At 38.8% G+C, this 26,189-nt stretch overlaps 1 protein-coding gene across 9 annotated transcripts in view; it reads left to right on the plus strand.

Moving 5' to 3' along the window:
* The window catches only part of SUGCT (succinyl-CoA:glutarate-CoA transferase), a 351,481-nt gene that overhangs the window by 3,646 nt on the left and 321,646 nt on the right, over positions 1-26,189 (plus strand). For 7 of the 9 annotated variants that reach the window (XM_065831652.2, XM_071804763.1, XM_071804762.1 and 4 more), the window contains exons 2-6: positions 604-655; positions 754-827; positions 5,009-5,094; positions 5,890-5,940; positions 15,340-15,460. In XM_065831652.2, coding sequence (XP_065687724.1) covers positions 604-655; positions 754-827; positions 5,009-5,094; positions 5,890-5,940; positions 15,340-15,460 — 384 coding nt within the window. The remainder of the gene's footprint in view (positions 1-603; positions 656-753; positions 828-5,008; positions 5,095-5,889; positions 5,941-15,339; positions 15,461-26,189) is intronic. The other 2 variants (XM_071804767.1, XM_071804768.1) reach the window with 2 other exon arrangements.

A 26,189-nucleotide genomic window follows, 5' to 3' on the forward strand; every position in this document is an offset into this window, starting at 1 on the left:
TCGTGATTTCCTCATAGTTGTCTTCTGTGTGAAACTGCCATTGAAAGTTAAAGACAGAATGAGTATTTCCTTGGGTTATACGTTCTGTCTTCAGTTTTGTAGCCTCTTTTTTTTGAAATGCAGATATTATTTTTTTGTGTGTGATGCAAGTGCATGAGCCTACACAGGTCAGAATGCTTTGTGAGGATACTGTGCTTCACATTGGTCTGCTAACCGTTAGTTTTATTCTATCATTGTGATGTTGCTTGCTATGCTTTTATTGGATCTTCCTTCAGTTTAGTTTTTAAAAGCTATGTGAGTGTTTGTGGAAGGCACATAGAAAAAAATCTCTAAAAATAGTTTTATTGTAGAATTTCTAGGTGTTTAGAATAGATTCTGCAATGTTAACCGTCAGGTTTTCCAACTTTGCAAGGCTTTACTAATGTAATGCACTCCTAATAACCTAACTGGGCAGAAAGTTTTATTATCTTTTATTTGGGGGGGGGAGGTGAGGCAGGATGATGGGAGTGTGTAATAAAAAACTGTTTCAGACTATCAATGAGAAACATATCCTACAAAACTAAAAAGTTAAAGAGTGAGTTACTGTTTTCTGTTTCTTGTCAGGTGCTAGTAAAGTAAAGCCATTGGATGGTGTGAAAATTCTTGATTTAACAAGGTTTGTGTTTTGTCTGTTTGGAACGGTCTGTCTAGATGCAAATATTCTGATAGGAAAAACTAAGAAAATTTTTTTTTTTTTTTTTTTTTATATGACAGGGTGCTTGCAGGGCCCTTTGCCACAATGAATTTAGGAGATCTAGGAGCTGAAGTTATAAAAGTGGAAAGACCAGGTAAGGTTTTTATTTGTCTACTTTTTACAAGAATGTGGAGTAGTTTAACAAATAGTTGTTTATGTATTTTAAGTCATACATGACTGTGAATGCAAGATGGAAAACTTCTAGAAATATTTAGAAAGGCAAAAGCAGCTTTATCACTCCCCTTATCAACTGGACAGGAGAGAGAAAAGATAAAGGCTTGTGGGTTGAGATAGGGTCAGAGAGATCACTCACCAATTACTGTCACAGGCAAAACAGACTTTACTTGGGGAAATTAGTTAAATTTATTACCAATCAAATCAGAGTAAGGAAATGAGAAATAACCCCTAAATCTTAAAATACCTTCCCCCCACCCTTCCCTTCTTCCTGGGTTCAACTTCATTCCTGAGTTTCTCTACCTCCTCCCTGAGTGGTGCAGGGGGATGGGAGTTGTGATCAGTTCATCACACATTGTCTCTGCTATTCCTCCCTCCTCAGTGGAGGACTCCTCACTCTCTTCCCCTGTTCCAGCATGAGGTCACTCTCATGGGAGACAGTTCTCCATGAACTTCTTCAATGTGAGTCCTTCCCACAGGTTCCTTCCATGGGGTGCAGTCATTCAGGAACAGACTGCTCCAGCATTGGTCCCCCCACAGGGTCACAAGTCCTACCAGCAAACCTGCTCCAGCACAGGCTCTTCTCTCCACAGTTCTACAGGACCTTCTAGGAGCCTGCTCCAGTGTGAGCTCTCCACAGTGTCACACTCTCCTTTGGGCATCCTGTTGTTATTGCATGGGGTCCTGCCTGGGCTGCAGGTGGAGATCTGCTCCACTGTGGACCTCCATGGGCTGCAACAGGACAACTGGCCTCACCACGGGCTCCAGGGGAAGCTCTGCTCTGATGCCTGGAGCGCCTCGTCCCCCTTTTTCTTCACCGACCTCGGTCTCTGCAGAGTTGTTTCTCTTGCATATTCTCATTCCTCTTTTCTGACTGCTGCTGTTGTTATGCAGTTTTCCGCCCCCTCTTCTTAACTATGTTATCCAAGAGGGGCTACCACCATTACTGATGGGCTCAGCCTTGGCCAGTGGTGGGTCTGTCTTGGAACCATCTGGCATTTGCTTTATCATGCATGGGGAAGGTTTCTAGCAGCTTCTCACAGAAGCCACCCCTGTAGTTCCCTTGCTACCAAAACCTTGCCATGCATACCCAGTACACAATATTTTTATTTGTTGATGGTGCAGTTTTGCTGGCAATGTGTGTGGTATTGTTCTAACAAATAATTAATTTTGTAGGTGTTTGCATATATGTTGAGGTAGCAATTTTCGAGTTTTGGAACATTTTACATCCTTGTAGTATTTCTGTTGTGGTAGAGAGATAATTATTAGTAGGCCTGCTTATGCACATATGATTTATTTGCTTTAACAGTGTGCTCCATGTGTGTGTGTTTTGATCAGAAGCAGTCTGTATTTAGAGAATAAAATAGTGTGAGAAGGTTGAAGTTGTAGGGTCAAGTAATTTTTTCAGATATTAATGTGCAAGACAGTTCTGAGTCATCACTTATTAAATTGTCTTATTCCATCACTCAAAACTAAACTGATTTTGTTTGAATTGTTTGGACTTTGCTCAGGTTTTAAATTGGGCTTGTGAATGCTTAGGTGTATGGTGGTTTTTGTGATGTGGTGAGAAGGTTATGTAAGAATTATGAAAAAAGTGTTTTGCCCTTTTGGGAATTCAGAATCTTCAATTCACTTCCCTCTGAGCCAAAATATCTTAAACAATTTTACATAGGAATACATATTACTATTCAGGATTAGAAGAAATGACAGTCAATTTAATTTCGGAAACAAACTCTACCTTCTATTTTCATTTTTATTATGACAAGAAAGGCAATATGAGCATTTAAAATACATATGTTGTTTGTTAGCACAGCTTTTTTGTAATATTATACCGATCAAGTGGGGATGGCAAGCATTTCGACTGGTCGAGTACAGGGTGACTTGGCATACTATATCACCTTTCTCTTGAGAGTAATTTCAATATTCCAGTATAGTTTCAAGTTGTTAATTAAAAGGTACCTTGTCAGAGAAATCTTTTTTTGGAATTGTGCAAACTGAACAAAAGTTGTTTTCTGTATGAGGTAGCTGTGTCTTTTAAGTCCGGGATCAGATATTTCTGTATAGGTGGAGAAGTGAGTTTGTTGGAAAAGGGAGATTTCTGAATTTCCCTGAAAATTTTCATGCTAGGGCTGAAAGTGTCTGAGGTTAATGAGCTTTGAGTGTGTCTTTTCAGATGTAGAAACTTGTGTAACTCTCTCTGAGTCTGATTGCACTCTGGGTAATTAGCCTCATAAATATGATTTATTTCATTTTTGTATGTGTTTTTTTTTTTTTTTTTAAGCTTAACACAATGGTTTTCATTTTCCACTCAGCACATGCACTTCTTATACAAATAGTTGTTGAGGACTGGGTAATGATAAAAAGTATTTAATTCTTATGGAAAAAAAACCCTACACTTCTCAGTTGTTAAGACCATGCAAGAACAATAACAAATTGCATGGCACTTTTATTTATTTATTTATTTTTAATATTGCATGCATTTGACTTTCAATTTTATGCATTTATGGCAGAGCAGCTGGACATTGTAATGTATTTTTTCTTTCTTTAAGTTTCCATGTTTTAAGTTCCTCTCTTTTAGCATTATTAGTTTTGAAAAAAGCTGGTGGAGATAATTGCACACTTGAGTTACTAAAGCACATTACATTCCCTATATTTTATTTTAAGTAGGAAATGTGGAATATTTGAACACTTAACAAGACCTAGAATGTCTAACAAAAGTCTTGTCATATCAACCTATGGGTCATCCTTAATCACTCACTTTTGTGACAGAGCAGAAGCTGCGTCAGTTTTGTACTATCAGGTGAGAGTGGCAGTGATATTATTCCAAGTTAGTAGGAGTGGAGCAGTGTCGGCGATGAAGTACGCATTACAGCTCTTAGAGTTCTGGTTTTTTGATTGAAGGAGAAGGGCAGCCTGGGAATTCTGAATTTCAAGCACTTTAGCATGTGAGTAATCAGATGTTTCTGTAGGGCATGCCTACTTTCACAAGAGTATTAATCCATAAAGGACAGTAACCATTCTAGCGTCTTACATGGAAGGTATTGCTGAGAAGTGTTGTTTGCACGGCTTGGTCTTACCATACAGAAGAGTGTGGTTTTCCCTGCCCCCTCCCCGAACTTCCTGCTTGAACCAAAATAGTTCTCTGGTATAGTAAATATTACAAATGTTGATGAGTAATTTATATGCTTGTGTAAATTCTACCACAGTTTATCTTAAATGGTTGTAGATTTTGTGTTACCATAGCGTATAGCATAATTATAACAGTGGCTATATGGTGAAAGACCAAAGGTCCTTCAGCTTGCTTCTGTATCTGTGCTAGTATCAAAGTCTTCTGTGTTGCCTCACTAAGGAAAGTTTTCACTCACGTGAAGTTAATAAGTGGATAAAGTCTAGATATTGAAATAGATATAGGAATGCGAATGCTTGCAAGCACTCAGGATGGTGATTATATCTGAATTTGAATTTAGCTTTAATTCTAATTAAAATAGATTACCAGTCTTGGTGACATATAAGCAAGGTTTAAAATTGGAAATTAAGCATAAATGATACAGTGACATCAGTGTCTGCAGCAGCTTTAATGCCATCTTGCCTTTCTTTAAGGCAAGTGTATTTCTGGAAGGGATGGAAGTCGGGGATTGTACTAGCTATACCACGTGCTTCTTTTGTTGATTTTCTGCAGCATGCAGCTTAGCAAATTGTTGCTGGTCAGTGGTATCTTGCTGTTGTGTCCAGAGTGTTTCAGGAATGGCTTATTGACCGTTTGCACTGTGTGATTCAGTGTACGGCAAGAGCTTTTACTAAATTCTTCCAGATTGCCTAGAAGAATGACATTGTAGCTCTGCTTTAAGGTAAAAAATCCCCAACCAATGAAGCAAACTACGCCCCCCCCCCGGGCCCCAAACCCTAAAAACCAGAACTAAACACAAAAAACCACAACCAACCAACCAAAACCCCCAGACATATATACTTAAACTAACTTTTGTCCTGTCTGCTAGATGCAGCTTACATGATTTAAATATGATGTAAGAAAACTTTTTATTCTTTTTATTTGTTGGCAGTGTGATTTGAACAACTATGAAAATGTGATGGTATTTCTTTCAGGAGCTGGTGATGATACAAGAGCCTGGGGCCCACCTTTTGCTGGAACAGAAAGTGTTTATTTTCTCAGTGTCAATAGAAATAAAAAGGTAAATGGGCTATGGTATTGAACATTAGACCATGTTTACAACTGAAGACAATGCTTCTGCTTTGCTTGATTATTAACATATATAATGAAGCAATAGTTCCATTGACCTTAAGGCATGATGGATACATTTAAGGAGAAAAACAGAGTTCTTTTGAAACAAAAAGGCTATAAATCTCTGATATGGTGCTATGGTCAGCTGAGTTAAACTCAAAAATCAAGAGTGGTCCTGGCAGTCCTCAGTTGCTGGTGCCAATTGACTGAAAATGAACCCTGTTGAAAGTAAGGGTTATTTTATTTGAAGGATCACTTTTATTTCAGGTGCATCAGCTCAGCAGACCTGCACCAGCTGCCATCTGGAGCTGGAGGAGAGCAGACATCATTCCAGTCAGATTCACTAAAGGCAGCTTGTGATTAAGATGAAGTTTCATGATGTGGCAGAGCTGTTTAATGGCTTATTGCCATTGAAACGAATGCTTCTGGTGTCCCCATGTGTACTTGCAATAGTAGGTGCTGTGCAAACATACAGTGACCAGGCTGCAATGCAGCTCCCAGCTGCAAATCTGTCAGACTTGATTTGATGCTTGTCTGATCCACTGGTGAGACAGTTCAGCTTGCTTTCCCAACAGATTTTTTTTTTTTTTTCCCAGGTGGAGGTGATGTGTGTGTATTAAAATTTACTTATTTGATTTAACTGTATTGTGAAACTTGACTTGGTTATGTTTAGAAGAGGCTGCTAATTGCCTGAAGGACTTTCACATAAATTACTGTTGGTTTTTTTGTTTTTTTTAATCCCCAGAGTATAGCTATCAACATGAAGAATTCAAAAGGAGCAAAGCTAATCAGAGAGGTAGGTTTTGGTAGCATGTGGACTGTACCTATTTTGCATTGTTTTGATCCTAAGTGATAAAGAATAAACTCTGTGCTTCAAGTGTTAATTTGATATCTGATCACTAAAAGTATGCATACGTGCAGTAAATTTGTTAAAGTACAGTATGTAGCCTCTACTCTGTGCTTCTGAACTTGATGTTCAGTGTAATTTCTAATGATTTTAGATATAAAATTTACATGAAAATGTCATCAGAAGCTTCAGATGAGATGTTGTGAGGAAGAGGTCTGAGAGCCTAGCACTCTCCTTTTAATGTTGCTTTAGTTGATCTCGCAGTATCACAGTATGTTTGGGATTGCAGGGACCTCAAAAGATCATCTAGTCCAATCCCCCTGCTGGAGCAGGAATGCCTAGGAGAGGTCGCACAGGAACATATCCAGGCGGGTTTTGAATGTCTCCAGGGAAGGAGACTCCACAGCGCCCCTGGGCAGCCTGTTCCAGTGCTCTGTCACCCTCACTGAGAAGTTTTTTCTCAAATTTAAGTGGAACGTCTTGTGTTCCTGCTTGATCCCATTGCCCCTTGTTTTATCATTGTTTGCCACCGAGAAGAGCCTGGCTCCATCCTCGTAGCACTCACCCTTTATATATTTATAAACATTAATGAGGTCACCCCACAGTCTCCTCCCAACTAAAGAGACCCAACTCCCTCAGCCTTTCTTCATAAGGGAGGTGCTCCACTCCCTTCATCATCTTTGTTGCCCTACGCTGGACTCTCTCCAGCAGTTCCCTGTCCTTCTTGAACTGAGGGGCCGAGAACTGGACACAATATTCCAGATGGGGTCTCACCAGGGCAGAGTAGAGGGGAAGGAGGACCTCTCTCGATCTACTGACCACCCCACTTGTAATACACTCCAGGATGCCATTGGCCTTCCTGGACACAAGGGCACAGTGCTGGCTCATGGTCATCCTGTTGTCCACCAGGACCCCCAGGTCCCTTTCCCCTACACTGCTCTCTAATATGTAATTTCCCAACCTATACTGGAACCTGGGGTTGTTCCTGCCCAGATGCAGGACTCTACACTTTCCGTTGTTAAATTTCATCAGGTTATTCCCTGCCCAACTCTCCAGCCTGTCCAGGTCCTGCTGGGTGGCAGCACAGCCTTCTGGCGTGTCAGCCACTCCTCCCAGCTTAGTGTCATCAGCAAACTTGCTGATAGTACACTCAATTCCCTCGTCCAAATCGTTAATGAATATATTGAATAATATTGGCCCCAGTACTGACCCCTGAGGCACTCCACTAGGTACTGGCCTCCAACTGGGCTCCGCACCATTGACTGCCACTCTCTGGCTTCTCTCCTTAAGCCAGTTTGCAACCCACCTCACTACTCTGTTGTCTAGACCACACCTCCTCAATTTAGCTGTGAGGATGCTGTGAGAGACTGTGTCAAAGGCTTTACTGAAGTCAAGGTAGACCACATCCACCGCTCTGCCATCATCCATCCACCTTGTTACATTCTCATAAAAGGCTATGAGGTTGGTCAAGCATGACTTACCCTTGGTAAAGCCATGCTGACTGCCCCTAATGACCCTCTTATCCCTGATATGCCTTGAGATGGCACCAAGGATAAGCTGTTCCATTACTTTCCCAGGGACAGAGGTGAGGCTGACCGGTCTATAATTACTCGGGTCCTCCTTTTTGCCCTTTTTGAAGACTGGAGTGACATTTGCTTTCCTCCAATCCTCGGGCACCTCTCCCGTTTCCCAAGACTTGGCAAAAATGATGGAGAGCGGTCCAGCAATGACTTCAGCCAGCTCCCTCAGCACCCGTGGATGCATCCCATCTGGACCCATGAATTTATGGATGTCCATACTATTTAATAGCTCCCTAACCCAGTCCTCATCGACTAAAGCAAACTCTTCCATTGACCTGGCTTCATCTGGGGTCTCAGGTGTACAGGGCTCCCCAGGACAGCCTCCAGCAGAGTAGACAGAGACAAAGAAGGCATTGAGTAATTCTGCCTTCTCTGTATCTTCTGCCACCAGGGCACCCACCCCATTCATCAGTGGGCCTACATTGCCTCTGGTATTAGTTTTATCTGCTATGTATTTGAAAAAGTTCTTCTTGCTGTCCTTGACCCCTCTCGCCAGCTGTAATTCTAAGGAGGCCTTGGCTATCCTAGCTGCCTTCCTACATCCTCTAACAGCAGCCTTATATTCCTCCCAAGTGGCCAGCCCCTGCTTCCATGACCTGTAAACTCTCCTCTTCTGCTTGAGCATACCCAACAGATCCAACCACACAGGCCTCCTGGCTCCCTTCCTTGACTTCCTACGTGTGGGGATGCTCTGATCCTGAGCGTGGAAGAAGCAATCTCTGAATGCAGTCCAGCTCTCTTGGACCCCTTTTCCTTCAAGCAGTCTTGCCCATGGGATTTCCTCTAGCAATTGCTTGAAAAGGCCAAAGTTAGCCCTGCTAAAGTCCAGGGTTGGAATTCTACTTGCTATTCTGTTCCTGCCACACAAGATGCTGAACTCCACGATCTTGTGGTCACTGCAACCCAGGCAGCCCTCAACCTTGACTGCTTCAGCCAGACCCTCGTTGTTAATGACGATGAGATCCAGCAGTGCACCTCTCCTAGTTGGCTCCTTCACCATCTGCATGAGGAAGTTATCGTCAATGCACTGGAGGAACCTCCTGGACTGTGGCTGGCTGGCTGAATGGTCCTTCCAGCAAACATCAGGGAAGTTAAAATCACCCACAACAACCAGGGCCTGTGACTGTGAGGCTGCTCTCAGCTGCCCATAGAAGGCCTCATCAACTTCCTCAGCCTGATCTGGTGGCCTGTAAGAGACAACTACAACCGTATCACCCCTGCCAGCCTGCCCCTTAATTCTGTCCCATACACTCTCAACTCGCTCCTCATCCGCTCCTGGGCAGAATTTAGTACATTGTAGTTGCTCTCTCACATAGAGAGCAACTCCACCACCACGCCTGGCTGGCCTGTCTTTCTTGAAAAGGGCATAGCCATCCATGACCACATTCCAGTCATGTGTGCTGTCCCACCATGTTTCTGTAATTGCCACCAGGTCATAATCTCCTGACCGAACACAGGATTCTAACTCCTCCTGCTTATTCCCCATGCTGCGCACATTGGTGTACAGGCATTTCAGGGAGCGAGCAGAGCACGCCAATTTCTCCCTAGGGGCATAGGAGGCCACCCGGTCCTCATCAGTTTTAGAATGCTGCCCCACTGGGACAAGCCCAACTACAACCCCATCCCCCTTCGAGCCTAGTTTAAAGCTCTCCAAATGAGCCCAGCTAATTCCTGCCTCAGCATCCTTTTATCCCTGCGAGATAAACCTTTCCCGTGTGACACTGTCCGGACTGGAGTCTTATAAAACCAGCCATGATCAAAAAATCCAAAGCCCTGCCTGTAGCACCAATCTTGGAGCCAACCATTCAGAGACTGAATTTTCCTATTCCATTCCCATCGTCACTTGAAGATGGAAGGAGTGAAGAGAAGATCACTTGAGCCCCTGAGTCTTTCACCATCCTTCTGAAGACCTTGAAATCGTTCTTCATTCTCCTCAGACTACGGGAAGCAGCTTCCTCCCCATCTGTCTGGAAGACCAGTAGCGGGTAGTAGTCTGCCGGGTGCACCAGTTTGGGGAGCTCTCTAGCGATATCCTTGATCTGGGCTCCAGGTAGGCTACAAACTTCCCTAAGATGAGGGTCAACTCTGCATATTGGGCCCTCTGTTCCTTTGAGAAGGGAGTTTCCTATTACAGTCACCCTTCTTTCTTTCTTATCAGAGGCAGTCTTAAGTTGTGTAGTCAACCGCCTCTTCGTATGTGATCTTGTAGGCAGGCTTGGCACCACCCCCTCACCTACCTCTTCTTCAAGATCCAGGGCCTCATCCAGGGCTGTACTTCATTAGAAAGATTCCATCTGGACAGATGTGCTGAAGTCAGTGAGCATTTTACAAAGAGGAGATACTGGGCTCCAGTATTTGTGGGTTTTTGAATGTTACAGTGTATTCATGACTTCAATTGCTGTGCATCTTTCTGAGAAAACACTATTCTGTAGGTCAAACTTATTACTTGTTTCCTTTTTTCAGTTTTTGAGTTCAGAATATAATGGTCATTTAAGGGTGATCCATTTTTCTATTGAAAAATTAATAAAAGCATCGTATTTCACATTCTGTGAAACTTGTGCTTGGTCATCCCTCTTTATTTATTGAGAAACATAAGACCTACTAATTGCTATTGCTGTAGTTTTAGTCTAACATGTATAATAGGGTGAGCTGGCTTCTGTTACTGTTTGTTTCAATTTCAGTTCCAATCACTTTTTCACAGTAAGACTGTATGTGTCCTGCAATAAGTGGAATTTGTCTGGTAGTATTTTTTGTTTGGAATATTGCATGAAATGGAAATAGATTGTCTGATGCTGACCTTTTTTCTTCCCTGTCAGCTCTGCGAAAGACACTTCATATGGAAATCTTTGGCATTCACAAGCCAAGGATTCTGCAGTGCCTTTTCTCTTTGCAGAACAGAACGATTTATTGTTGACTTGTTATGAAGCCGTATGTTTATCTTCTAAAGGTTTTGGAAACAGACACTGCCATTTGGAATAATTTTACATGCTATAACACAGATGTGTTTTTGGATAAACTAGTCATACTCTAAATAAGTGCTATAAAAAGTGTTCCTCTCAAATAAGATGACTAGCTTGTTTTTTTACCTTTAAAAATGGCGAAAGAAAAACTACTCTACACAAAATGTCCATTGACTGTGTGTGGGCTGGGCCTGTTTGAAGAGTGAAAGGCAGCTGGCCCTGTGAGTCAGGATGAGCTGGAGAAAAGGTGGCTTCATAGTAAGCTTCATAGGTGATCACCACTATTTGTGGTTAGGAAGTTCCCCTTTTCTCATCTTGTCATTTGTGCAGGAAGATTACTGCTTGATTCTGGTTTTAAATGTATAACTTTCTGCCTGCAACCTTTTTATGGTCTGTGGAATTGGATGGTTGGTGACTTAAGAATTTGCAGTATAACCTTTGTGCTTGAGGCTCAGGTGCCTGGTTGCATTCAAATCCCACATAATTTTTAAATCAAAGCAGCAACTTTCTTCTCCCCTATTTGTCATACAAGAGCAACATCCTCTCTGTCATCCCAGTGCTGTCCTTCCCACCCTTTTTCTACTAGTAAGATCTCTCATACCACTCTAGTGTAGAGCTGTCACGATGCTGAAGATAGGATAGCTGGCAGTAAGAGTACTTAAGAGCTCCAGATGAATGGTACCTGTCAGCAGCAATATTATTTTTCCCTTAGGTTGGTGTCACTGAAATAATCAAGCATGTATGAGAATTACTTTCTAAGATGTGATATAATAGAATTTCCAATGGGAGAACTAACTCTGTTAAATATTTACCACACTAGCTGTGGAAGTGATCTCCTGTGGTGAATTTTTCCCTTGTGAAGATAAATCTCTGACAAGAAACCTAACTAATGGAAAAGCTAAAAAGTAACTGCAGGCTTTGCAGAACTGATCTAATTAACCACTACAGCTTTCTGTTCCTTAAATCAATGGCATCCCTGTCTGTGGTACAGCAGTATTGTAGACTGACACGATGAAGTGTTACTGAAATGTGACTGTACTTGTAGAGTTGTTCATCATTGTGCTTGATTTAGAGTGATAGTGTTTGGAAGTATTTGATGCAGAGATCTTGATGTTCTGTTACTGCATCTCAAATGGGACTAGAATATAACTTCTTCTGTTTCAAGTTTTGTCAAAAAGAATATGTAAAGTTATCTATAACCGGCTTTTTGATGTCAGTTGTCTCCTGATAACGTCAGGACAGATGTGTATGGAATTGAGCATTGTTCAGCAAGTATTGGTTACTATGAATGTTACTATGAGAAGTAGTGTTCTTGTCTGTAGAGTAATTCATGGCAAGAAGAAATTTAGGTTTGTGACACTAGTTACTCATACATGAACATGAATTGTGTCCTGAGCCTAAGCTCTACAAAGAAAAGTCATAACTTTTATAATTTTTCATTATAATTAAGAAATGTAATATGGTTAGAAAAAAATTTGTTTACCCCTCTCATAAATTCCATATAGGTAGAAGAGGGCTAATCTCGGCATCTAGAACCTTATTAAAAACAAAGGAGAGAGTCTTCAGGTATATGTATGACAAAATTACAGCCTTCATGGTTCAGTCAGTAGTATGAAGTGGACTGAATAAGTCTGTTAATCAGGGGTCCTGGCTGCTTGTCTATGTTTGGCACAGTGGCACAAAATACATGTCCAAGGGTCTGTAATTCTTTCAGAATTACACCGTTGCATGATTACCACAGAAGTATTCTTTTGTCTTATTTTTTTGTTTCTTTATTCTCTGTCACGTGTAGCCCTGTCTTCCTTCCAAATGCTTTTGCCTCCCTATTAGCTGCCTTCCAGATATTTGTATGTCTCCCTGAATGAAAATTATCTTTTTTCTCATCAGTGATGGTATGTGCACCACTCCCATGCTCTAACATTATTTTGTTGTAATCTGGCTCAGCATGTCTTTAGAACGTTTTTCAGCAGTTATTGTCAGTAGCTTCTCTTAACAACCTTGAACATACCTTTCCCGAGTATTTAGCCTTAATCAGTTAACTTGATGAACTTGGGACAATTCAGTTGTCTAGGAGCTGACAGCACCCCTTCCATTACATTTAACTGATAGGTTAACATGTCTCATGCGTGCTCTCTCACTTGATAAAACAAACTATTCGCACACACACACACACATATACTCATATGGGGGTATGTATATATATTTTTGTATATATATATATATGTATATATACACACACATATATATTTATATTTATATATATGTTTATACACAATTTCCTCTGTGGAGTTTTTATAAAAAAAACCTCCCGCCATAAAAACCCCAAACAAAACTTCCAAAAAGTACAAATAGTTTGCTTTATAAAGTAGCCCCATTATTTGTTGTTTTTATTCAACATAATGACTTCCTTGGCATGCATGTTGCCTTATTTCTTTCTTGAGGCATAGACGTGGAGCATATCAGTGTCCTTTCTGGAATACATACTATTCCAACTTGGGTCTGCTCTATTACTGTTAGTAGAGGTTAAAACACAAGTGACATGTTCAGAGGACTTGCAGGACACCAAGTGTGTAATTTTAGTTGGTGGTGAACTTAAAACCTATTTGAGACTGAAAATCCTTTGAGTTTTAAGAAGATACAATTTGTTTGGATCAGAATCTGAATCCATTTGTCCACAATGGCAGAACCCTGGGTATCTTTGCTTGGTTCAGTGACCATCAAAAAAGTACTATACACAAGCTGCTGCCTGTATGCGTGGAAGATTATTTCCAAGTGTCATGAAAACCTTAGCGGTATAGCTGACCCAGTACTTTTAGGATGACTTGAAAATTCATGTTCGTTTCTCTCTGAGAATATACACACTGCCAAACTGGGCCCAAGTCGTTGTGTCCTCACTTAGCATTGTCATCATGTCATGTATGTTGCCAAGTCCAGAGGTATAGTGCTTTTTATGTTATGGTACTGTATGTCATGCTTTCTAGAGAGGTTTTCACTATGAGTTGGACAACAACTCTCAAACCATTTTAGCCTATATGATCACTGTAAATTGAACAGGTTATAAAACCCCGATAAGAGCAGTATTCAAGCTATAACTGAGTTTGTTTCTTGAATTAAGTAAGTTAAGGCTGTAGTATTATCTGTAGTATTATCAGTTTGAGAAGTATTTATGTATGAAATGTGAAGTATTTAAAAAGAAAATAACCCCTTAACTTTATTTTTCATACAGACATACTATTAAAGAACAAATTGCTTGCCCCTGTTGTGGTCCCCTTTACCTTTGGTGGCTTGATCTGCTGTCTTGCACCGATGACTGGGATAGCTGTAGACTGTCTGAGCTACTTCTGTTTTCACTAGCAAATGCTTTAGCTCTGTGTAAACCTGGATCTTCTTGAGAAACTTCTTGTGATGAATGCATATTTATTCATAACTTCATGGAAGTTATGTTCCGTTCACTTCAATGGAATAAGGGATTAACAAACCAGGCAGCTGTCCGCATTGAAACCCAGCAATGCTTATTAAGAATCTGGAGACTATTTCTCATTTAATAGTTCTACAGGTTCTTGACGTATCCACTTTAGAAATACTTAATAACATATTTTAAAATGCACTTTCACCATATGTGAACTTAGTTTCTATAAATGTTATTAATGTCTCTTCCGTGTATCTAATTAAAGCACTCATAAATCGTGTGCTGCCTTGTCTGAATAAGAATCAGTTTCTGTCTTTCCTGTTAAATACTTGCTGGCTTGGCAGCTTTTTTGGCCTTAGAGTCAGCTGAACAGCCTACATGCTAGAACAAAAATGCTTCTGATTGCTGTTACGTAGCACTAGTGTATAGAAACTGGTTTTATATACTACATATGTTAATCAGACAGCTACATGGTAGTATTGGAGAATGTGACTCTAACATCAAAAAACTAAGTGTTTTACATTATGCTTAAAAGTGTGTGCACGAACACGTGTACCTGTGAGGGAATAATTTATTAAATTCCAGTGGGGGAAAGAAAAAAAACAAACCCTAAGCAAAAAAAACTCTATAACTCCCCCAAAGGATACATCTTTATCATGTAGTTATCTTGCTTCAGGAATTCTTAATTAGTATTAGTCCTACTGACATATGTATATCTATTTATAACTTTTGTAAGAAAAAATGATGTCATTTAAAGCCCATCATGGTTTTATGTTAATCCTTCAGTAGATTTTTGGACTAGGCCATTCATTTACATGTGATGGAGAAAGTCACATTGCACAGCTTGACAGCTCTATTCTAATTGAGTTGACTTTAAGTTTTTCATTTTAACCCAAGAACATTTTTGGGCTCCTTATTCTGCTTCTGCATACAGGAAGCGAAATATCTGGCCACTGTTACAGTAATTATAATCAATTATTTTAAAATGAAAAACAATTTATAAAAATATTTCTAAGGAGAGAAAGTGTGAAGTGTATGCATTCTTTTTCCCCCTTTTTCTCAGTCTAAGTGCAGGTATAAAGGTGATGATCGTTTTGTAAACTATCTTCAAGTCTTCGGAAATTGATGTGATACTGATAAAATAATTGCATTACAGTTTTGTCTAATCACTTTAGGATTTTGACAGTAGTCTCTCTAGATATGTAGCATCTCTACTATGTAGTCTGCAGAGATGTGCAGTTTAATAGGCCAAAAAATATCTAAGTTTGTAGGTTTTCTTTTGTTACAAAGACTAAAGGCATTTTGATTAATGAGATTTTAAAATTAAGGTACATGAAGATTTTATTGAACTTTTGGAAGGTCATCTAACAAATCTTACTCATCCTTTTCCTTTCTAAAGCTTGCAGCAGTGTCTGATGTTTTTGTGGAAAACTATGTCCCCGGGAAGCTGGCTGAAATGGGTCTGGGTTATCAAGACATTAAAAAGATTGCTCCTCACCTAGTGTACTGTTCAATAACAGGTATTTAAATTTCAATTACTTGTATTATTTCCTTTATTCCAGTCAACTTGTTATAAAAATCATGTGGTTATATAGAGGTATGTTATTTTTATGTCAGTTAAGATAAGTTGAAAGAAAGAGTTTGACTGTTATAGAAAAATTAAGAGGCAGCGACTATGTCAACGTCTCATAAGCTGTTCAACAGTCATGTTACCATGCCAGTTTGGCATGCTCCTATTGACTTCAGAGGAACCAGGATTGGCTGAACTCCTTGTGTTATGCTTTGAACTGGTCGATAGCTCAGTTGTGTTGTTTTTTTTTTTTTCTTTTTTTCTCTGTCAGTTTTACTGCTGCAGTTTACATATTGCAGATTTACGGTTTGGTAATCTCAGTGTTCTTTTCTGCCCTGAAACATCTTTCTCTTCAGCATTGTGCAGTTGTATGTTTATCAAGCACCCATAAAACAACTTGAGATCTTAAGTTATGGTTAAGTCTTGGGCATCTAACTACAGGTGACAAGGAACATCTGTTTCAGGACAATGCATCTTCTAGGAATAAAGACATAAAATCTCTAGTAACCTTAAAAAAAGAAAAAAAAAAGACAAATGAGAAATCAATTAAGTCAAGGTGTAGGAGACAGCAAAGCCTCAATCTAAGCACTTTAAAAGAAGCAACCATACTAGGACCAAATGTACATCTGTCACAGAGAGTACATCATGGTGATACTTAGGCAGTAAGGGTTTGTTTGTTTGTTTTGTACAATCAAGTAGAAAACTGATTTAAGAAGGAAGAATTCCTGATTGATTTCTAAAAGCTGTGTGGCCTGATTCTAGATATTACAATTCAAAACTGTTTTGTGCTGTTGTTGGCTCTACTACATTCAAATATACTTTTTTTTTTGCGAGTGGGGTGAAGAAAAGACTAGAAGAGGTTTGATGTAGTAATGTTTAACTTTAAAAATTATGAAATCGGTGAAAAAGAGTTCAAATTGTTGGGTTAAAATACTTGCTGATACAAATTGCGCAGATTAAAACATGAATGCCTATGGCAAGAGACCAAGAGAACGTTTTATTTGTTTTTCCATCATAAAGAAGGCTAGACGAAGAGCAAAGGAGGTTGGCAAAAGCATTAAAACATTTTTATGGCAGTAAGTTATGTACACTACTATTTATTACAGTGCGTGTTAGGGAGATTCCATACTCGGGCCATTTTCTGCAAAGGATCAATTTGATAAACTTCGTGAATCTGAATATCCAAAACACAAGGCTTTTAGAACAAATTGGTAAATGAGTATTTATAAATCACCTGTAGCAGTATATCCAAGCAAGGTGAACTTTTGGTCTGATCTTGTGTTGTTATCAAGTTTTCATAACTTTGCTAGTGAAAACACACACACACAAGTAACTGAACATGTCAATCTGTTCATGTAAACATAGGAATTCATTCTGTTTCCTTTTCTGAAGCAAACAGCAGAGCTAATTAGCAATCCATTGCTTTTGCAAGGCACCTCTCACCAGTGTTGCTTGCTGTTTGTGTTGTTGAAGTTCTTCTCTTTTTCTTCTGGGTTCTTAAACGTGGAGGCCTATTACATAAAAATACTGGGTCTCTGGGCACAGAAATTTGTCCATCGACAGTTTATTGGGTGTTTTAATGCATTGCAATGTTTGACCTGAAAAGCAGGTTTACGTAAGTGAAGGCATCTGAGTTGGATGTCGTCTTTTTGTGAGAGATTGGTGCAGAAATCAAGTAACTGCCTTCTGAAAGGCTGTCAAGAAGTGCTCAGTTCCCCTGACTAGAAACTGGAGCTATGCTTGTGACAACCTAAGAGGATAAGGATTGGTATTGAAGTGGAATGAACTGGGACATGCTGATTCTAGTAGTTCCTGAGAGCTCAGATGTCATATTTCAGATACAAAGAGACTGAGAACACAATCTAAGGTTTTTTGGTAAAGCCATAGAAAGTTATGTGTATATAAAGTGCCTAGCTAGGCATATGGAAAATATGAGTTAAGGAAGATCCAAGGAGAAGTATTGTTTGTCAGATGTAAGAGATGTGTTGGCCTGGAATGTTGAATTAAATGGAATAGTTGTCTTCCCAAATGTTGAAAATTGTTGAGACAAATTATCTTGGTTACAGCAACCCCTTTTACATCTAAACAGTGGATTCCATCCATCATTTGGCATCTCGCAGTCTGTACAAGATACAGTAAAAATTTGTTAGTTCTCAAACCCTTTCTGGTTTGTGAGTCCTGAAGGATAATGGATACACAATATAGCATGAGTTATGTCATGAGGTCTTTGAACAGAGAATCAGAATGGTTTATGCTGTTCAATTCAGCCAGTTTTGAATATTTTTTTAAGGATGTATTTTAGGTATCATAATGGTTGTTAACAGACAAAATTATGTTGGTCGTTGTTAATGACTATCATGAACTGTATTACATTTTAGATGTGTAAACATGTAGACACAGACATTTTGGCATAACATTTGATAATAAATAAGTAACCAAGAAATACCCATGTCCAGCATGTCAGAATCAGAGTGTTTTTCCAACTTTCATTTTTGTTTTTCTTGTTTTTTTTCTTGATAGTCACTATACATGCTGAAGACATTATAACTGATTCATTTAATAAATTACAAGTAATTACTGGACACTACTTCCCTTATCCATTTAGTTAACTCATTAATGAGACTGAATATCATCTGGAGTGTTTTGGTTACTTATTTTGGAACCATATTACCTTTCAAGTGTAAACTTCATAGGTATGGAATGCAATCAATAAACAAGCTGAAGGAATCAGTTTCACCCTACAGCATAACTTGTATAGCAGCTGTGATCAAGATGTCTTTGTTTCTTTTTTTTTTTTTTTCCTCATTGGCATATTGAATGCAAGTATAAATAAATCAAATTTGGTATTAAACTTTTTTAATTTTAGAGACCATCCAAAAAGATTGAAAGTAATTTTCTGTCTCTAGAATGTATTCTGTCCTTCCAGCGAGAGTGTGCTCAGGGAGTTGTTATTGTTGTCATGGTTGTTATACTTGGAAGGAATAGTGCTTTCACTTTTTGAACACTGCTATTTGTGACAAGATTTGTGTGAAAATAGTGGTCTTGCATTTGTCTTCAGACCTGAGAGTCACTAATTGATAGGCAGCACTAACTGATAGTCTCTTCTTCTTAAAGGCTCACCTACAACATTTTTATCCTTGTCACTGGCTGGTTCAGCACCGGCCGGCTGCATTTTGTGTTTGGTTATGGTTATAGCAGCCATTACCTGTCTGCAGATTAGGTTCTTTGCCAGATCCTTGAAGTGGTTGAGAATGCTGAAGGAGTACACTCCTTGTGATGCTGTTCTGTTTCATACTGCTTGATGTTGGGCCAGGTCTGTCTTTGGAGTATATTGCATTGGTCATGTGTTGGTGAATGGTTCATATGTGCCATCTGTAACATAACATCTGTATGTATTCCATTAAACTTAACTCTCCTCCTGGTTCATGCGCTTCATGGACTGAGATTTTAGCTTTGAAGCACTAACAAAGGTGGATTTGAGGATTTTCTATTGTAAATGAAAAATAACAGCATGACAACCATGACAAAAAGGTCTCCCATTCTTTCAGGTCTTCACTCTAAAGAACAGAAATAATTGGGGTTTTAAGCAAACAGCTCTAAGTTGTTTTTCCTAATGTAGCAAAACAAACCTGCTTCCCTCCCTAGCAGAAACATTCTGTGAGAAATTCTGAAAACATTCAAAATTCTGGTTCTTATACAGCTTAAAGATCAAGATTGGACTCCGTTACATAAAATGCTTTTTGTTAGTGGAATAGATATGGAGGTGACTAGTTAAGCTAAATAGGCAGGTACTGTAGCAGGATGTAAAATTTGGAACGTGTGTTCCTTAGAAGTCAGAAGATATGCTACTTTATAACTTACCCAGAATTGAGCAATTTTTCTTAAATACAGGAATAATGTTTGTATGGAATTGCCTCTTTCTGAATTTTGTACTGTTGCAAGTTGTTGCTGATAGTAATTTTTCATAAATTCCAGGGTTATATGTATGTGAAGAGTTTAGACATAGGTAAGACAGATGCAGTCTCCTTTATGGCATTTTGAAAGTCGTGGTTATCAAAATGAGTTTCTTATCCAGAAAGCTCTGATTGAAAGTATCCAGCCCTGCAGTAGCTATTGCAGGGTTACCAGGATTTCCAGGACATTTTGCAACATTCCTGCTGCTTTGAGTGTTCTTGAACTCCAAATTGCCTGTTCTGACTATGGTGGATTTGCTGAAGAGAGGGATCTTAGAACTAGTTTAAATATGTTATATTTTAACAGTTCTGTGGTGGAGATTGGTTTAAGTTTTTGAATATTGGCTTGTTAAAATAATTCATGTACAGGTCACAAGGAAGTGAGCACTGGTTGCTCTCGGTCAGGTCTGTGTTTTGCTTCAACTAAGAAAGTCACAGTTTATTTCTGAACAGGAGAGGGCAGTGTTTAAAAGGACAACATTCTTTTTAAATTAAAGGTCTTCGTTTTCTTTTTTCCCCCCTTTTCTTAAAGACACTGAAGGCAATATGTTTTAAAAGAATTTTGTGGTTTGTTTTTGAATAATGAAAGCTACTCCTTTCAGGTTCTCTGCCCTGTCCCCTTTCTCTGCTATTTCGAGTGAATTGTGCTTACTCTTCTGTACAGGTTTTGCTGAAGACAGTGTTCCTCTTTTTTTCTCTTTTTTTTTCCTCCTTCTTTTCTAGGAGATAACTTTGTATTATATGCAGGTTACTTTGTGTGTTGATGGTGACATTAAAATATCTTGTTTCAGTGTTTTATTTTCTGTCCTTTTAATTTCTTAAAATATGGATGTGATGCTTTGTATTCTGCCTTTTAAAGAAATATTACTCCGTAAAGACTTTTTGGTATACTTATGCATGAAAGAAATTTAATACATAATGATAATTACAGAAAATCTTAGAAATACTCTAAAGAAATATTCCAAAAGAAACTACAAAGATGAGATTTTGGGGATCTGTGTTTTTATTCACTTTGTGTTACTGTAACTGATAACATTTCTCGAGGATTTGCAGTCTCTACCCCAAAGGACTCAGTCTTAACTCTGAATTTGAAAATACACTGAGTGTACTAAACTGTTTGGTGGTTTTTGTTGTTGTTGGCAAACAGTATTGCTGTAAAAAGGCAGAAGTTAGGTGGAAAGAATGGCAAAAGTTTTATAGAAGTGTTGTATATCACCTACGTTTCATATGGGTCTGAATCTGGAATTGTGCATCTAGCTTTTATTTGATGTACATAGAGCCTTTAAGATGCATAAATAAGAACTTTTCTGAAATAATAAGTAAACCGTGTGTGTGTCTGGAGTGATTCTGATGAATGTATGAGAAGGAAAATAGTTCTTCACCCATCTACATTAAAGTTATTATTAACTCAAAAGATCTAGCATTTGGTACTTCCCAGTATATTTTGTTTTGTACTGATAATTTGTAACTGCCTCTCAGGAGAAGATGTAATGTTATATTTTTGATGCATATCCTACTTTTCCTCTAGTATTCTCACAAGAGGAAAGAAAAGCCAACCACAGTGTGTTTTGCTGGGCAAAGGATATCCAAAGTTGTCTTCAAATCCTCTCATTTTTGAACTAACGGTGGTAAAACATGGAATTGACTTGGATTAGGTACAGTTTGTAGGCTTCCTCTTACCAAATGATTCTGGCCTGTAAAATTATAGATAACTTGAAGTGTCTGTGTCTTCATGCCCATTCCTTCTCCTGACGATTGATGTTCTTGTGGTTTACAGATTATCATAGTCTGAATGTAATTACCTGGTTCCAATTGATAGCTCCTATGTGAAAAAAGTGGAGTGTATTTCATACAAATGATATCATTGGACAAAATAATTTCTTGATGCTGTAAATTATTTATTGATAGCATACAAGTAGAAAACTAAGTTGTAATTCAGAAGGTAGCTCAAGCAATGATTGTAGTTGTCACTAAGTATTAGCAACTATGGAAATGGTCTTGATCATGAATCTGTTCAAAGGTTATTAAAATTTATGACCCAAAGTTACTAGAAAGAGGATTTTTTTTTTTTTTTTTTAAAATTACAAAAAGGCAAAATAACCCTAAAATTTGGCACAATGAATTGGTTGGGAAGTGGGGGGTAGAAAAAAAGCCTGCACCGCAAAGTGCTTAGTCCAATGCCAAGTAGCCAGTGCAAGCAGGATGATGTGCAGACTGAAATGGAAATTAGGAGAATTAACTGAGAATTCAAAGAGTTATAACAGTCTTTTAAATATATAAAAAGCAGGAACAATTTGGAGAATGATGTAATTAAGGAAACTGTAAACCTCAAAAAAGAGGACTGGTGTCTTAGTACCAGTCTTCCATAAAAGGTGTTCATAGAGAAATTTTCAACAGATGTATTGTTTTCTAATAATAAAAGATACTGCACTGTTGGAGACAGCCATGTTGTAAGAGACACTGTCAGAACAAACTGTGTGTTGTGCTTCCAGTAGTTCTTAATGTGGTTTAAGAACAAGGAGGCAGATCTGGAAAACTCTGAACATTATACCTCTCTTAAATAAACACAAAAATCACAGGCTTGTAAGTCTTCAGGTATGAACTTAAGTGCTGACAGTGATTGAATAAAGTGTTTTGAGGGGGAGAAACTATGATGTTTTTACCTGAGCTTGATCTGACATAAATAGAGCCATCCAGAAGTGGAAAAGAAAATCATGCCTCTCCAATCTATTAGTTTTTGCATTATGCAGTTGGAAGATGGATGGATTAAAGACTTGATTTGTCATTTTTTGGTAGTTTTGAAATTGATTGTGAGTGGGCTGTCAAAAGAAATTAGTAATCAGGCTCTAGAGATAAGGTAATCCATGAGAGAAGTTTTTGAGGAGTCAAGTAGCAGACTCTGGATTTGTGGAGACACAAATAATTATTGAGACAATATAATTACCTATGTATAACAGGATAATAAACTTTGTGCTCTATATTTTGCTTGTAGTATAGTTTTTGACATTTCTGAGTAATGATTTCATGGGCAAACTAGAAATTTCCTTAACATTAGGCAAATGTGATGTACAAAAAATAATTCAAAAAATTCGTTCCAGAGCGATCAGAAACTCCCTGATATCTTATCTCTTGTGTTATATAAAGAATAACTATTGGTATTTCATGATTGTCATAAGAGATAGTACCTCAGAACTGATGTTGCTGGATAGTTTTTTGCTCAAAATAGGTGATGGAATAGAATGTGGATGAGCCTGAAATCCTCATGTGATCATGAGCTACATGGTGTTTGTTGTGGGTTTTAATATTGAAGGACAGGAGGAATCTGGAGCTGATTTACAGATAGAAGACTTTACTCTTTTTTTTTTTTTTTTTTTTTTTTTTGTTTTAACAGCCTTACACTCTCCTTTAAAATGGCTTCTGGGGGTGTTGCGAACCCTTGGAAGAGTCATGAAGGGCTGCACTAAGCAACTCTGCTCTGTTTTCCTTCCTGCATCCAGGGATTTAAGGAATTCCCAACAGTCCCTGTGTCGGTGCTGCCCCATGGGCAGTCATGATGGAGTCTTGGGGTAAAAGCTGCACTTTAATTGCCTGAGAGCTTGAAGCAGCTCTGAAGTTCCACAAAGCTGAAAGGGAGTGCAAGTGAATTATACAGCAGGATTAGGATTAAATATGACGACCAAATTGCTTTTGCGAATCAAAGAGCAAAGGTAGAATTAAAGGTTGGACCAAGTCCAATGTACAGTACTTAATCAGAAATAACAAAGTCCTTTTAATATGGTATGGGCAGCAGTGTGTTAGAGGAGGGTTCTCAGAAGACTTGGCGGTTATGGTAAGGCATGATCGAAGTTGTTTATGAGTCAATGTTGTCATATTGTTAGATGAAAGACTAGTATCCTGGGTTATATAAAGACGAATATGGCCTAAAAGACTCTCTGTCCTGCTTCACATTGGTAAGGTCTCAGTTGGAAGAATAAATCTGCTTCTGGGTACTGTATTTCAAAAATGATGTAGAGAACTGAAGAGAGTTGAGAGAAGAACAATCTATGGGTGAGAAACATTGCATATGAAAGATAGCTTGGAAACTTATTTTTCTTTTTTTTCTTAAAAAAATGCAGCTCTGATCAGAAGGAACAACTGTGGCCATACAAGCCTCTCTTCCTAAAGCATTCTGTAAATTTTCACATAGTAGGTTGTAAATGAAGATTCTGATGGTATGTGAAAGAACTGGCAAAAATCCTTACTTAAGGTGTAGAAATAGCCAACATGCTACTTGGTATTCAAAGAATGAGAATGTTAAGAAAATCGTGAGAAAAATGTTGGGAGCTAGTACTTAATAAGAGTTCAGACATGGCCATTGGAGAAATGGATTGTCTTTGGTTTTCAGAAAGTAATTGGGAGTAGAAGAGCAGCATACAAAATAATAAATAATGCAGATATACTATTAGCCATTTTCTTTCTGAAGAGTGGTAAATAAAGGCTTGTTGTGAAGCTGGAAGACTGTATATTTAAAGTTCGTAGTGCATTGCAGAGAAAATTTTGCCTTACAATATTCTTTGGAGTTTGCTGCCTTATGTCCCTAAGAGCAAGATGTTGGTAGAATTGAAAATTAAAGAGTAGACAATTATACACATCAGGAGAACAAGGCACAGTTACTAAGATATTCATGCAGAGCATTTGGAACAAGGCAGTAAATAACTACTGACTTCTTAAAATACCAAATTAAGTGGTGTCAGTTGTTTGTTGTCCGCCTCACGATCAATATGTGAAACAAACTTAATAATGAAATGTAATGATGGTCTGATTTTGAGGTTACAGTATGACCTTGCAGTTTTCAGATACCAAGAGAGCTAAATTGAAAACTTCAGTGCATTTCTGCTCTGCTCTGGTGTGCTCCTTTGTAATTCTCAATGGCAACTACACTTTTGCACTAATTAGTAACTGCTTCCTTTTGCAGTTCAGAGCTGGTTCTATGTCACGCAGCAGGAGCTTTAAGAGGGTATTATGCTTCTCACATGTAATTATTCTGATGTCTAAGGTAGCCATCAATATATAAGCAAATGTTCTGCTTTTAAGACTATGTTAATTCTAAATACGAATTTCTGCAAGAATTGGGGATAGAGATTCAGTTTATAAAATTGGTGGTCTTAGGAGTATGTAGTTCTGCTGGTAAATTCCCTGAGAGAACAAATTTGGTCTGTTTAGGTAGATTCTTACCTTTACAAATACTGAATTTGTGAGGCCAGTCAGAATACATTTACGCCACTTGATAGTATTGTGTAGAAGAAATGGAGTTATCTCTTAAACAGCACGGTAGATTCAACCTAGAGTATTATAACTGCATTGCTTTTGTGGCCTACCTTGTTGAATCATCATGTTGTGGGCTGCATCAAAAAGAGCATGGCCAGCAAGGTCAAGGGAGGTGATTCTGCCCTTCTGTTCTGGTGAGACCCCACCTGGAGTCCTGTGTCCAGCTCTGGAGCCCTTAGCACAGGAAAGACATGAACCTGTTGGAGAGGGGCCAGAGGAGGCCACCAAGATGATCAGAGGGCTGGAACAGCTCTGCTGGGAGGACAGGCTGAGAGAGTTGGGGTTGTTCAGCCTGGAGAAGAGAAGGCTCCAGGGAGATCTTATTGCAGTACTGGAGCCTATAAGAAAGATGGGGACAGACTTTTTAGAAGGGTGTGTTATGACAGGACAAGGGGTTATGGTTTCAAACTAGAAGACGGGAGATTCAGTCTAAACATGAGGAAGAAAGTTTTTACAACGAGGGTTGTAAAATACTGGCACAGGTTGCCCAGAGTAGTGGTAGATGCCTCATCCCTGAAGACATCCAAGGCCAGGCTAGACAGGGCTCTGAGCAACCTGATCTAGTTGAAGATGTCCCTGCTCATTGCAGGGAGGTTGGACTAGGTGACCTTTGAAGGTCCCTTCCAACCCAAACTATTGTAAGATTCTATTCTATGATCATGGTGTAGCAGTATGTGCTATCAATGTATTCCCAGTCCTTGTTTAGGACTAAAAGATTATTTCTGTAAATATAAACCTTCAGGAAGGAGACTCTGAAAAGAGATATCCATTGATTAAAGGGAGATGGTTCTATAGCTGAGGTTTCTAAATATTACCCCTACATAATTTAGGGACTGTCATGTTTTAAGGTTTTACTTCATTTTGGCAGTAAATATTAAGATAGCGTCATGCAACTGCTTCACTCTATCTTGTGGAAAGTCACCTGCAAAGTCCCCAAACCTGATTTTGCTTGGTACAAGACACATTGCAAAACAGAGTCTGCTGCGTTACGATTGGCACTTTGTGGCCAATATTTCTTCCCAGAGTAAAACCTTTAGTACATGGGGTATAAACTGCAACCCTAATCACATGAAATTTAATTTATGTAAATGTTATTTATATATAAAATAAGACAAATATTATAATAACATTCTAACAGCTGACTGCTTTATTCAGAAATAAATGATGAGGACTAGTGGGAGCTTTTAATTTCTTTTCCCAGCCCATGGTGCCAATTGCTATCCTACTGAAGCACAGCAACACAAGCAGTGGGTTCTCTCTGGTACTGTACGAGGAACTTGATATTCATTTCTGCTGCTTGTGAACATCTGCTAAATCTTCCCTGATATCTATTTTGTATCACAGGTGATCCATCTGCAAACAGGGGTTTACCTCCTTTGCTTTTTGCGACGTAAGTGAAAAACATTATGTGAGTGTGTT

The sequence above is a fragment of the Patagioenas fasciata genome, chromosome 2, assembly GCF_037038585.1.
Source record: "Patagioenas fasciata isolate bPatFas1 chromosome 2, bPatFas1.hap1, whole genome shotgun sequence".
In the NCBI taxonomy this organism is placed as follows: domain Eukaryota; kingdom Metazoa; phylum Chordata; class Aves; order Columbiformes; family Columbidae; genus Patagioenas; species Patagioenas fasciata.